At 42.8% G+C, this 14,622-nt stretch overlaps 1 protein-coding gene across 1 annotated transcript in view; it reads right to left on the bottom strand.

Annotated features, from left to right (window-relative positions):
* CFAP54 (cilia and flagella associated protein 54) overlaps nt 1–14,622 on the bottom strand; it is a 528,182-nt gene that overhangs the window by 474,337 nt on the left and 39,223 nt on the right. Inside the window, exons 5-6 of the mRNA XM_068273664.1 lie at nt 13,706–13,764; nt 7,705–7,848 (exon numbers count right to left, since the gene is read on the bottom strand). Coding sequence (XP_068129765.1) covers nt 7,705–7,848; nt 13,706–13,764 — 203 coding nt within the window. The remainder of the gene's footprint in view (nt 1–7,704; nt 7,849–13,705; nt 13,765–14,622) is intronic.

Consider the following 14,622-nt stretch of genomic DNA (forward strand, 5'->3'; position numbering starts at 1 on the left):
GCATAGAAGTACGCACACAACCATCCACATGCAAACGGCCGCACACGTCCGCGCCTGCGCAAAATACAAAGCGTGATGATGTCACGTTGAAGGGCGTAACACCATGTGACAAGCATAACAAATGCTGGCCCTTCTGGCATGCGCAAATGCAAACAGAGCCCGGGAGCAGACAAGCAGGAGGAGAGAGCCGGTAAGAATGACAGGGGGGGGACAAGAGGAGGGGTAGTATACAACAAACATATAGAGGCAGTGTGTTTTAGGATACTTAGTAGGGGAGCAATTTGGTCTTAGGACAAAGGGAAGTTGCCTAAGGTAGCGATTATGCTTGTTGGAACAAGTGAGTTTTAAGAGAGCGTTTGAAAGTAATAAAGGTTGGCGAGTGATGGATGTGTTGTGGGAGGGCATTCCAGAGGAGGGGTGAAGCGCATGCAAAATTTTGTAAGCATGAATGTGAGGAGGTAATTCTAGAGGAGGACAACAAAAGATCATGTGCAGATCTGAGATTGCGATTTGGTTGGAATCTCGAAATTAGTGAGGATATGTACCGGGGAGAGAGATTGTGGAGAGCTTTGTCGGTTAGGGTTAAGAGTTTGAACTGAATCCTCTGGTTAATTGGCAGCCAGTGAAGAGCTTGACAGAGAGGGGCAACAGAGGAAGATCGAGAAGAAAGATGAATGAGACGAGCAGCTGAGTTCAGTACCGACTGGAGCGGGGCCGGTCTGTTTCTTCTTCAGGGTACAGATTAACGGCTTGTGCATGCCACGCCAGTGTTATTGCTGGAATACTCTTCTCTCTGACATATCTGTGAGCCGACTGGTACTACTCCAGTCCACAATATACTCTGCTTAGAACTCATAGACTCAGCAATTTAATCCATGCTGCAAACTATTTTAAATTGATTTCCGTCCAAAATCGTTAAATTAGGCCAATCGCGCTGGACTGAAGATTTGGCTCGATCGGTGGCCGGTCAGGAGCGCATCGCTAGCAGTGTTTGATTTTGATCCAAATGGTGTAGGGATCTTATGCTCACCTGTCTGCCGGCGCTTCCTAATGTCTTCCATTTATCCCCCACCCCTGGAGCGCTCCTCTGTCTCTTCTTGACCGGGGCGCATCACACACGCTAGAAGCCAAACACTAGAAGCCTCTAGTGGTTACGTATAATACGCGCCATGGTGCCTGCAGGCCTCTTGCATTTGTCACGGTGCGCAGGTACACCAGGAGAGAGGAGACAGGTGGAAATGCCAGCGAATGTAGGCTTTACTGGCTACACTCTGCACAGCCTGGGAGGGGGTGGGGGGATTTGGTGACCTGAGGACATGGTAGTGTATTTCCACCTTCCACCTTATTCTGTGTACACATGAGACAAGCTACCGGTAATCTGAGTACTTTGCAGAAAAAAAATGGCTATACGTATGCTTTAAATAAGCTTATTTTCAGACAGCATCCTAAACGCACCCTAAACCACCAGGTTTTTTCACTTGTTTTACCTCTTGAGGTACAAATATTTTCATAATTTTCATAATCCACCATGTTTAAGTTAAGCAACTTAGTTTTTGGTAGTGATGTCATTATTTCTCTCACGTTATTTGGCCAAGAGTTAGGCCTAGTGCACACCAAAAACTGCTAGCAGATCCGCAAAATGCTAGCAGATTTTGAAACGCTTTTTCTTATTTTTCTGCAGCGTTTCAGCTAGCATTTTGCGGTTTTGTGAAGCGTTTTTGATGTAGTAGAGTTCATATATTGTTACAGTAAAGCTATTACTGAACAGCTACTGTAACAAAAAACGCCTGGCAAACCGCTCTGAAGTGCCGTTTTTCAGAGCGGTTTGCGTTTTTCCTATACTTAACATTGAGGCAGAAACGCATCCGCAATCCAAAATCTGCAGCAGCCCGGGAGTATGCGTTTCTGCAAAATGCCTCCCGCTCTGGTGTGCACCAGCCTATTGAAATACATTACCCAAGCAGATCCGCACCCGCAAGCGGATCGCAAACTGCAGCTGAACCGCTCTGGTGTGCACTAGGCCTTACTGTTTATCCGAATGAAAACAGCTTTCTCACAACCATTCTCCATTACTTTTATCCCCTCCCTGACACCTAAGCATAACCTGACTCCATAACATTAACTAATTACTGATGTCTAAACTTAAAGGATACCCCAACTGAAATGTGACATAATGAGATAGACATGTGTATGTACAGTGCCTAGTACACAAATAACTATGCTGTGTTCCTTTTTCTCTTTCTCTGCCTGAAAGAGTTAAATATCAGGTATGTAAGTGGCTGACTCAGTCCTGACTTAGACAGGAAGTGACTACAGTGTGACCCTCACTGATAAGAAATTCCCCTTTTTTTATCTCTTTCTTGCTCTCAGAAGCCATTTTCTGCTAGAAAAGTGTTTCATAGTTGTAATTTCTTATCAGTGAGGGTCACACTGTAGTCACTTCCTGTCTGAGTTAGGACTGAGTCAGCCACTTGCATACCTTCTGTTTAACTCTTTCAGGCAGAGAAAGAAAAAAAGGAACACAGCATAGTTATTTGTGTACTAGGCACTGTACATACACATGTCTATCTCATTATGTCACATTTCAGTTGGGGTATCCTTTAACCTTCCCCTTCATATTAATGCTTTACTGATGTCTAACCTCTTCCATTGGCAATGACCCCTTCCAGATACCTAACCCTATGACCCTCCTCAAACTTTAAATTCTTTCCTGATAAAGGCCCTTTTTCCATCGTAAACTTCCTAACCCTGATTGATAAAACTAAGCTTCCTGTACCGTATCCCTTAATGCAAATGCTCATAAACAACTCCTAACCTTAACTGATTACCCTGATACTCATATTTGCCTGTCTTTACCTCAGAACCAAATCAAATACTAGGAGTCAATATTTTATCAGCTTTAGCTCTATAAAAGCCAAGTGGACCTTCCCAATACATCAAGAGTGTGTATGTAATAGATAAACACCCAGAGCCAAAAATCACCCCTAGTAGCAAAGAATGGTGTTTGACTTTATACTAGCTAAAAACGAGCTCCTTTACCAAAACTCGCATCCAATAGCCATGAACGGTATTCCACTATATAGCAGCCTAATACCAGATCTTTTGCTGAAGCGCTAGCTTCAAAATCAGCCATGTGAAAATCAATGAGTTTGTCCTCTGGAACTCTTTCCCACAATCTAAACATGCCTCTTCTTATCTTCAATCTGACCTATGACATTTTAATCAGTTACTGACCTGCTGTTATTTTATGATATCGAACAATGAAGTTGGAGTTTTTTTGTCTGTTCTACTTTGGAATATAATAAAAGTGGAGTTTTTATTGGAGCCATTGAAGAGTTATACATTTGTTTGACTAGTGTAACATTGAAGGGAACACGGTTGTCTTGCTATATATAAACCTTTATTCTACTTCTATGTGCAGTTTACAACGTGTACGGTTCAGTTATATATTATCTTTATTTCCCTTTACTATTTGTGCAACTGTATGAACTGTATGTACTACCATATGTATTGCATATTTTTGAAGGACCAAGTCCAGGAGTTTTAAGTGGTCTGGAGTGGTGGAGAGGGAGCCACAAAACTATCTTGCAATCATTACCGGTCATGTATCAGTAAATCTCTACATGACTGAGACATGTTGAGGACCCTCGAGACATACAGGATTTAAATGTGTAAGTAATTGTTTTTATCTTAAAAATGAATGTGCATTATGTGGAGCTATTGTTTTTATGCTGAAAATTCCTGGGAAGTATGTTATGAAAAAGTTCAAGGAAGTTTGACCCAGGGCCGGGCCGAGGCATAGGCTGGAGAGGCTCCAGCCTCAGGGCGCAGTGTAGGAGGGGGCGCAGAATTCATTCAGCTGTCATTCCTAATTGTGTTTGAAGCAGAAAGAAATAAGAAAAGGGGATACATGGCAGTGACTGCAAGCCAGATAACAAGAGATTAAGGTGTTGGGGAGGTTGTGGGCCCTGTGGCGCCTCTTAGTCTAATAGCAATCAGTGTGTGATGGCTGGGGTGGTAGGGATGGAGGGGCGCACTTTGGTGTCTTAGCCTTGGGTGCTGGAGGAAGTTGTCCCGGCTCTGGTTTGACCTATTAGCATTAGAAAAAAATCATACCAAGAGGTTGCTGACCCGAGCTGTAGGTCTCTTTGTCCAGTGACTGGCATAAGCAATATTTATGGTGCAGTGATTGGTTCAAGTGAGAAGAATCCCTTGATCTTATATTCTCATAGGAAATACTTGTTTAAAAGGAACCCGAGGTGTGAAACCTATGAAATCTGCCATATTTTTTTACTTTTAAACAATACCAGTTGCATGGCAGTCCTGCTGATCTTTTCAGTCAGTAGGGTCTAAATCACACACCTGAAACAAGTCAGATTTGTCACAGATATCTGATGTGCATGCTTGTTCAGTGTCTATGGCTTAAAGTATTATGCTGGGAATATATGATGAGATTTTTCAGCAGATTTACTGTCCGATCTTTTTTCTGATCAATTTTTCGATCGTTTTTCTAATCGATTTCCATTCATTCACTTCTATGAGAAATTGATCAGAAAAACGATAGAAAATCAGATCGGACATGTCAGTAATTATCTATTGAACCATCTATCTGCCAAAAAAATCTCATGGTGTATTCCCAGCATTAGAGGCAGAGTATGTGCAGGACATTCAGACAATGTGCATTATTTAAAAGGATGTCAGACTCCATATCCCTTTCACATCAGGTGAGGCAAAGGAACTTGAAATACGTGTGTTTGTTTGATTCTAATATACATCTTGTGTTGTGCCAAGTCCAACTTTGGTCTATACAATACAAGGGCACTTGTAAGGAAAGTTTTGAGGACTTGCTGCAACTACTTTTACATTTATTTTTTATTTATTGCTGATTTTATGGTGTCATTTCTCCTTAAAGACAGCTTAAAATTAGTAATAATAATAATAAAAGCTACCCAGATGAAACTTCCAGATGTCCTCTTTGGATATATCGCTATAACATTCCATGGATAAGTGAGTACCTTCACAGGCATGTATCATAATGGAAAAGTGGTCATTTAATTTTAAAATTATGGTATCTTGTTAAGTTCAAAGTAATACAGCTTTCGTTTGTCTACAAGTATGATAAAATCTCTCATAGATTATAAAAAGCAACTGCTAGAGCAAGAATTCAATTTTAAAAAAATTGCATTTACCACAGTTTTCCAGCATTCTCTGTGGTAGAAAAGTCAATGGTCCTAGCTAATGCAGTACTCTAAGATTACAGTGTTTAAGATAAACATAATATAGTAGAAAGTAATTACGAATTTGAGCTGTAAACTTAAAAAAAACCCTGTGTTTAGGTCCTTTTAGAAGGTATTAATAAAATGTTATTTTATACCATACATGCTATGTTATGCCTTAATCAAAACAGAATTTTGTAGTTTGATCTAGCCCTCTACTTCATTAATGTGTGAAATGCATATATTGTAGATGACTAGCGGCTTCAAACACTCACTTTTTTTCTAGTTTAAGACATCTACAGACATTAGACGGCTATTCCCATTTTTCTTCCCCCTATACTAGCAAATGACATATGAGGATTGGTTGGCTAACCTGGCCTGGTCACTATATTCCCCCTTGCCCACAGCTATCTCATGTTTGTACTCCACACTCTTCTCCTCTATCCATGGCACAAACAGGTGCCACTTAGCCAAGCCACACATTCTCTACTGTATGTATATAGTGTTCTTGATACACTGAGTTGTGTGAAAGTAATGGGCTCATTCCTGAGTCAGTGCCTGCCCATGCAGGTCTGTAGTCAGCTTTACTGTTTCATGGCTAGCTAAGTTTTGGGATAGCAATAGCTTTCCTGTGTCTTAGGATATCAATGTTCATCTTAAAGGGAACCTTAACTGAACGGGGGTAAAGAGTTTCACTTACCTGGGGCTATTACCAGCCCCCTGCAGCAGTCCTGTGCCCTCGGCGCCGCTCTGGAATCCTCTGGTCCCCCGCTGTCACTTAGTTTCGTTTTTGACGACTCACCAGTCGCCGGCCGCCATGCGTATTATTGGACGCATTCACCAATGCAATTAGCGCTATTGCGGGCCGCAACGCGTACAAAAATACGCGTGCGGAATTCCGCACGCGTAGATATGCGGCAATGCGTATTTTTGTACGCGTTGCGGTCCGCAATAGCGCTAATTGCATTGGTGAATGCATCCAATAATACGCATGGCGGCCGGCGACTGGTGAGTCGTCAAAAACGAAACTAAGTGACAGCGGGGGACCAGAGGATTCCAGAGCGGCGCCGAGGGCACAGGACTGCTGCAGGGGGCTGGTAATAGCCCCAGGTAAGTGAAACTCTTTACCCCCCGTTCAGTTAAGGTTACTAATTTTGTACTTTTACTTATTTTAGTAATGACACATCCTATTTCTTGCAAAAAGAAAGTGGTTAGTGTGTGACATGAAAGCAATAGAGTCAAACATGGAATTTATGTTCACTTATGCATTCAATGTTTGTTAAAAAGGTTGCATCCCTTCAGAGATATTCTTATCTTCAGTAGAGATAATCAATCAGATGCAAATATTTCCGAGTTCATGGAAATTTATGTAAATTTTCATTTAAAGGGAACCTTAACTGAACAGGGGGTAAAGAGTTTTACTTACCTGGGGCTATTACCAGCCCCCTGCAGCAGTCCTGTGCCCTCGGCGCCGCTCTGGAATCCTCTGGTCCCCCGCTGTCACTTAGTTTCGCTTTTGACGACTCACCAGTCGCCGGCCGCCATGCGTATTATTGGACGCATTCACCAATGCAAATAGCGCTATTGCGGACCGCAACACCTACAAAAATACGCGTTGCCGCATATCTACGCGTGCGGAATGCAGCAACGCGTATTTTTGTACGCGTTGCGGTCCGCAATAGCACTATTTGCATTGGTGAATGCGTCCAATAATACGCATGGCGGCCGGCGACTGATGAGTCGTCAAAAACGAAACTAAGTGACAGCGGGGGACCAGAGGATTCCAGAGCGGCGCCGAGGGCACAGGACTGCTGCAGGGGGCTGGTAATAGCCCCAGGTAAGTAGAACTCTTTACCCCCCGTTAAGTTAAGGTTCCCTTTAATTAAACACAGCTTGAAAATGGACCAGTCAAGTCCCACTCACGTTTAAATTGATTGGTCCATTTTCAAGCAGCATAAATTTGCATTAAATTTGCATAAATCTGCATGAAATCAGAAATAGTTGCATCAGATTGATCATCCCTAATCTTCAGCAACCTCCAGCTGTCTGTCCACGCTCTTCTCACTTCCTGGCAGTATTTACAAAGGCTATGTCTCCCTCGCTGACTTCTAGCTGTCAGTCTCTAATAGGAAAGTGTGGCGTCAGCAAATACGTCTCTCCTAATACCTAAAAATCGAGTGTTTCAGACTAACTGGTCATGAACAAACAGCCAAATCAATATTAATACCTGCACTCAAAGCTTATACTTGCAGCAACACATAAAAAACGGCAGTAAAAATTGCCAAATAAAATGGAGGATTTTAACTCTCCAAAAATGCTGAAGCAGCCAGTATTTCCATTTTTATTTTACAAAATAAATGCAATTTTTAATATTAAAATGATTACAATAAATTGAAAATAAAATGCTACCAAAGTTCAAAGATCTTGATCATTAGTGCCAGAGAAGAGATTTACTGAGGCAAGTATGTTGCTGAAACTGCCACTTTACCTCTCCGTGAACATCTGCTCGGCAGTCAAAGTAACACTGACAAACAGCAGTGTACAGCGTTGTCCTCCACTTCAGATAGTGAACAGACAGCAGGGGAATTGATGACTCCATACACACGCTTGCCCACAACAAGAACTCCAGTGCCTGTAATAAAAAATACGCATAAGGTATCTGTTTACCATGCCATAAACCTGTAACATGGATCTGCAATTTATTGGCCTATAATGTCGATAAAAAAGCTATGCAATCACAGTATGGTAGTAAATGAAGTAGCAGGCAGATTGCAGCAAAGCAGGAAGATTTATTATTTTATGCAAGCTCTGATAAAAGGATCAGAAAACCAAACATTGTTAGAGCTACTTCACATAATAAACAATGCCTTAAGCAGCCACTAGAGGTCTGTATTAGATAAAGTAAAATAATTCAGCCACAGTACCAGGTTCCATAGTTATAGGTGGCATTCTAAACACTCATCTATGTATGTCTGTCTGTGTACATCTGTGTACGTCTGGTATGTCTGTGTACGTCTGGTACGGTGCCTGAGTAATTAAGGTGCCAGATGAAAGAGAAAATTATTGCTGATCGTTAGTATTAACGTATTCTTATCGATATTCAACTCATTGCTGCGTAATATGTTAGCGCTTTATAAATACAATAAATAAATAAATAAACTACAGTCTTCCCCCCTAACCTAGCTCTTACACTCCCCTACCTAAGCCTTACACTTACCCCTCCTTGGCTAGCACTAACCTAACCCCACCACAGTAAAACCCGTCTTCCCTATCAATAAACCCACATATTCCTGCTCCTAACACTAGCGGCGTGTCACAGACGATCTTATGCTGCTTACTCAACCCATGTAGCAATCTCCACTGTTATCCAAAGTTTGTAGACCACTTAGTGACCCCCGTCACTTCTTCCCAAAGTCCAGATACTCGGTAACTAAGCTTCGTACACTGCTTAGTGACACTCCACCACCGACAACTCTGCTGCTGTCCAGAGTACCACTATATATTAACCGAATCCCAGGGCCAAAATTACTGCCGCTGTCGTAGCTGAAAATTACACTCTGGTATATGGCGGCACAATATCATCCGAATGGCCATGTCCATAAAAACCTGCTTCAAGCCTAACCATCTACGATGTAAAGATAAAAGAAAACCGATAATAGCTACAGCTAAATACTAAAGCTGCGTACAGACGAAGCCGGAACAATTTTAGCAAAATATTGAATTGCACGATTTATGTCAGAAATTGCGATTTCAATTCAATTCACAATTTTCAATACACAATGATGGATCAGCACACTGATGGTGAGTATGAGTATCCCCCAGTATAGGTAGGTGCCCCCAGTATAGTTTCGCCAGCTATAGGAGCCCCAGTAAGGGTTAGCTAGCTATAGGTGCCCTGGTATAGGTAAGCAAGCTATAGGTGCTGCAGTACAGGTTAGCCAGTGTATAGGTGCTGCAGAAAAGGTTAGTCACTGTATAGGTGCCGCAGTACAGATTAGACAGTGTATAGGTGCCGAAGTACAGGTTAACCAGTGTATAGGTGTCACAGTACAGGTTAGCCAGTGTATAGGTGCCACAGTACATGTTAGCCAGTGTATAGGTGCCACAGTACAGGTTAGCCAGTGTATCGTTTCCCCCTTGTCGCTGCTGGTACCTGCTCTGCTCCACTCCCGGCCCCCTCCTCCAATACTGCCCACCTCCACTAGTAAGTTCCAACCCCATTCAGCTTCATCGCATTGCATTGCCGCAAGGCCAGCTGCGGTGAAAAGGCAGCGAGTGTTGCCTAGTAACTGTGGCCGTCAGGAAGTGATGTCACACTTCCTGGTACAGGCCCCGAACACTCGCTGCTTCTTCACCACGGCGAGGCCGAATGGGATCGGAACTTACTGGAGGAGGAGGCCAAGAGCGAAGGAGAGCAGGTACCAGCAGCAGCGAAAACTTCTGCAAAACCGCTGCTCTGACAATCCCAAGATCGTCTAGTCCCTGCTCATGATTTTTGGCTTAAAACCAAAAATTGTTCAGCCCTAATACAGACATAAGATTATCATCACCCAAACAGATGGCTTAATGGTAGATCAAGCAACAATCATATGCTTGTAAAAACTTTGTACAGAGTCTGAAGTTACATCTGCTCAGGTTCGGTTTTCTTGACTAACAGAGCCTGACTGGAGCAAACTATGCTGTGCTAGACAGTTTTGCTGATTATTGGTGGAGGGCTTTTTGAGTAATGTTTATACACTGTGCACTTTTTTTGTAACCCCTGACAAAGCCTACCTCAAGAGTCAACCATGTTGTGCATTAGGAGGTGTTATGCAACTCACACTGCACTGTCTAGTCTGACCAGTGCTCTTGGATCCTAACTGGCTACATATCTGTAGATGCTGGTGGATATTGGGACAGCTGCTCTCAGTAGGGTGTCCACAACACTTTATTACCTTACCGGACACACTCCATTCCTTCAGCAGCCCCATCAGACTGGTGTCCTGGTGCGACAATCAGCATCAGGAGCACTTGTGTCAGGACTGTCACAGCACCAACTGTAGATTTTATTGTTTATAGTTAGAGTTGTTTGTTGATTTTAATACATACTCAATAAAGGTTATATTTAAGCTTGGTACAAATAGGGCATATGCTTTGGATTAAAGTGTAGAGAAACCGAGAGCCCAATATAGTGTAGTATGTTAAGCATAAATGAAGTAAAGGTTATCGTGAGAAAATTATACTCACAAACGTGGGTTACCACACAGGCAACCACTGTATAGGCAGGTGAGGAGATTAGACCTGTCCTCACTCAGGGATAAGAAGTCGCTCTCTGTAGATGCGAAAGGGGGTAGATCACCCCTCCACCAGGGGTGGACACGGTATAGCAGTAGGAGAACAGAGGCGCCAGCAGGATAAAAGCGGATAAAAACTTTAAAATTTGCTGGGAGGAAGCGGTGGACTTCCCTCCATAAAGCAGACACGAAAGACTGTCTGAATAGTAGCAATCACATTTATTAACTAGTACCCCAAAACAGTGCAACGCGTTTCGCAGACCCAGCCCGCTTCATCAAGCATTTCAGCAATAGCAGGTGTAGCGCCTCAGTGTAACACTGAGGCGCTACACCTGCTATTGCTGAAATTCTGTCTTGTCCCCATGTTTATTGCCTGATGAAGCGGGCTGGGCCTGCGAAACGCGTTGCACTGTTTTGGGGTACTAGTTAATAAATGTGATTGCTACTATTCAGACAGTCTTTCGTGTCTGCTTTATGGAGGGAAGTCCACCGCTTCCTCCCAGCAAATTTTAAAGTTTTTATCCGCTTTTATCCTGCTGGCGCCTCTGTTCTCCTACTGCTATATCCTTTCGGGGAGCTGAAAATCTATTCTGAATCAGCCTCCAATATAACGAGAAATTTCGTTTCCTATCTACAGAAACTAAAACATGCTACCTCACTGAATAATAAAGTATATAAGATATAAAGTGGGTGATTTTTTTTCTTTATTTTAATGTTTTTACTTGAATTATAAAAGTATGCATGGACCAGCAACATTTTTAATGGTTTAGTTTAATAATAAAAAAATCTATATAAACATTTATATCGACAACCATACTGTAATGATCCGCTCAGCTGGCTGCACAGGCAGACAGCTGTTTGACCATTCCTCTAGTCTGTGGGCTGCAGGTCTCTGGAAGAGAGACCTGTCTTTCCTTTGCAAGTTTCTGATCTGCTCTGCTGCTGAGGAATTTGCATACATTGTTTATGCAAATCACCTAGTTGCCTCCTTTGTAGGCTGGCAGTATAAAAACCATGTTTTCCCATGTTTCCCATATCCTTTGCTGGTCATCCTTCATGGTTTGTTGAAACACTCCTTGAGTGTCAGCCGTGCTATTGCTTGTTAAAGTTATCGTAGAGTAATTCTTGGGACTGCACTAGGCAGCTTCCCTAGTGCAGTTAGGTTGCTATCTGTTTTGTCTGTATTGCCTTTCTGCTGCGATTGTCCTGTCGCCAACGGTGGTCGTCAGGAAATCGTTCTGTCTGTCTGGGGGTGCTAACCAGAGCAGCGGTTGCTACTGGTAGCCCCTTCTGTTCATCTGTCTGTCTTGATTGGATCGCACTAGCCTCTAGCGGTAGCGACTGTGGATCCTTCTGATCTATGTTCTTGGAGTGTAAGCTGGAGCAGCGGTTGCTACCGGCTACCTCATCTGTCTGTCTTGTTTGGATCGCACTAGCCTCTAGCGGTAGCGGCTGTGGATCCTTCTGATCTATGTTCTTGGAGTGTAAGCTGGAGCAGCGGTTGCTACCGGCTACCCCATCTGTCTGTCATGTTTGGATCGCACTGGCCCCTAGCAATAGCGGCTGTGGATCCTTCTGATCTGCTATCCTGTTCCTGTACCCGGATCGCACTCGCTCTGGCGGAAAGAGCAGTGGATCTTCCCTATCCTGTTCCTGAACCCGGATCGCACTCGCTCTGGCGGAAAAAACAGTGGATCTTTCCTAGCCTGTTTCTGAACCCGGATCGCACTCGCTCTGATGGAAAGAGCAGTGGATCTTTCCTCTCATATTCCTGTTTTCCATCTGTCTGTCTTGTCTGATACGAACGCTTGCTGTAGGCTCGGTGAGGTAACCGTTAAGCAAGCGCTCGCGTTCTCTGTTTCGTGTTTGTGTGTCGGTGGTTAGTTAGGCGTGTTTGTCTCTGTTGAGCTTAACATGCGGAGATCGCACGCGTTCACTGTTGCGAATGAGTGCGGTGTTCACGTTTAGTTAACGTTTGTTGTTTTCGTTATTTTCTCATTGTCGTTTGCTGTGCCTTTGCTACTCTTGTGTTCTGTTCTGATCAGTCTTGGGTCACTTCTGGCGATCGCCTCTCTCGCGATCGCGTTCATATTTTGTTTCTGCGAATGTGTGTTCACTGTCGCTGGGTGGCGACTAGTTTGGGGAACACACATTTAGTCTATCTCTGTGCTCTTCTCTTTAAGGGCTGTTCAGCCCCGCATTGTCTTAGATATGTACAATTCCCATCTGGCTTTTTTGGCCGTGCAGAGGCTGTGCTCGTCGGCACTCCACAGCACCATCTGCCGGTGGGAATTGCCCTCTGCTGGTGCATTGCACCTAGCCTGGTTTCACCTAATTATACGCGTGTGGAGGGTTTTCGTTGTGTCAGTGCGCATCTTGTGCACTGACAACGAAAACTATTCCGCAAACGTTACACATACAAGACATTTTCTAGCTAAATTCCATAAATATTATCTTTAAACTTAGGGCCTGTTTCCATTCATAAGTGATGCGAATGCGGCTACCTAGCCACATCGCTTCCGCTGCTTTCCGCGTCACTTCCGCATCTCCCGATGCTTAAGTGAATTGAGGAGAGGGGACGCAGCTGTGGGCGGATGCGGTCATTCGAGAATCTGCAGCATGCTGCAGATTCTCAGATCGCTCTGCACAACATGCACGCAATGGAAACTATTCCATTGTCGTGCATGTGTTTGAGGACACCCAAGGTGCGATGTGGCTATGTAGCTGCATTGCACCGTGTCTAATGGAAACGGGCCTTTAAGTTTATAGCTGGTATAACTTTTCAATAAACTTTCTGTAAATCATAGCAACAGTACACAGCTTGATGTTAAACATACACAACAACCGTTTTTATCAATGGTTCATAAGTTTGCATGAAGCAGGAAAACTGATTATTCCTTTCTACTCCTACAGTTTTCCTGGATTTACTGAAATTACATATTCATTCCATATGGTGGAAGGATCTTAAAAACCATGGGGATGCTAGCATGCATACATGGAAGTTGGAAGTAATAACAACTGACAGACATGCAAGACAGCTTTCACTCTTAATTCGGAATTCTCATGTTTGTTTCTTTGTTTTCATCTACTTACTGTCATCAACACGTAGCCAGAGATATATTTAGTTTTATTCTTCTCTACACAGAAAAATATGAAGCAATTTCTGCCTTAGTTGCATAACTCCAAACATTGGGGGGAAAAAAAACTGTTTCTTACCTGTGATGAATGTCCCAATACCATTAAATGCCGACAAATTGTGTATATATGAAGAGTACCTAAACACAATAACAATTGTTTATTTGTACATATAATAAGATAATTAGAAATTGCAGTGCAGTAGAATGTAACTCAAAATTGAATGTTGCTCTAAAACATTAAACACAGTACAAAACACAGTAATATGAAACAGTAGACTAGGTTAATGTAATCTGAAGGCATATTTACACTTAATTGAAGCTAACTGATAACATTGCTAGTTGTAATAAAGTAATTACTGGGCAAAATAGGAGAGATACAGCAGGAACTTTTCTGTGTTGTTTACACAACTTAGTATTGCTCAAGTCAATCTGATAATTCTGGTATGGCAATGGCAATCTAATCAATTAGCTTTTAATTGAAGTTAACATTTCCACGTTAACCCTTCCAGTAACTTGGAAAGAAATCATAGATTTTTAGCTATTAATTTTATGCTGTGTTTAATCCTCTTTTTACTGTAGGTTATCATTAGGGAAACAGATACATTGTTTTAGCAAGGAAATTACATATACAGACCAATATGGTACCTCATTTTTCTTCTGTTATTTCTAAAAAGGTAATTTTGTTAAACTTTAACTACTTTCAGACCCGTAATTGAAATCTACACCCTGTTTTGATGGCTATCTGGCTGCCAGAGCGTAGTTTTCAATTAACCGCCGGTGCGCTCATTTGCGTTTTCATCGCTCCCGCCGATCTCGCCGCTGAATCCCTTCCGTCTCCCGTCGCAGCTCACTCGCTCTGCCTGTCTCTATGATGGCAGAGTTCATTGGCTCCTTACCCTGTCTTTCAATGTAAGCAACTCCCATTGGCTTACACTGAAAGACAGGGCCAGGAGCCAATGAAAGCGGCTTCTAGCTGGCTCACAAGAACTCTGCCGT

The sequence above is a fragment of the Hyperolius riggenbachi genome, chromosome 3 (assembly GCF_040937935.1).
Source record: "Hyperolius riggenbachi isolate aHypRig1 chromosome 3, aHypRig1.pri, whole genome shotgun sequence".
NCBI lineage: Eukaryota > Metazoa > Chordata > Amphibia > Anura > Hyperoliidae > Hyperolius > Hyperolius riggenbachi.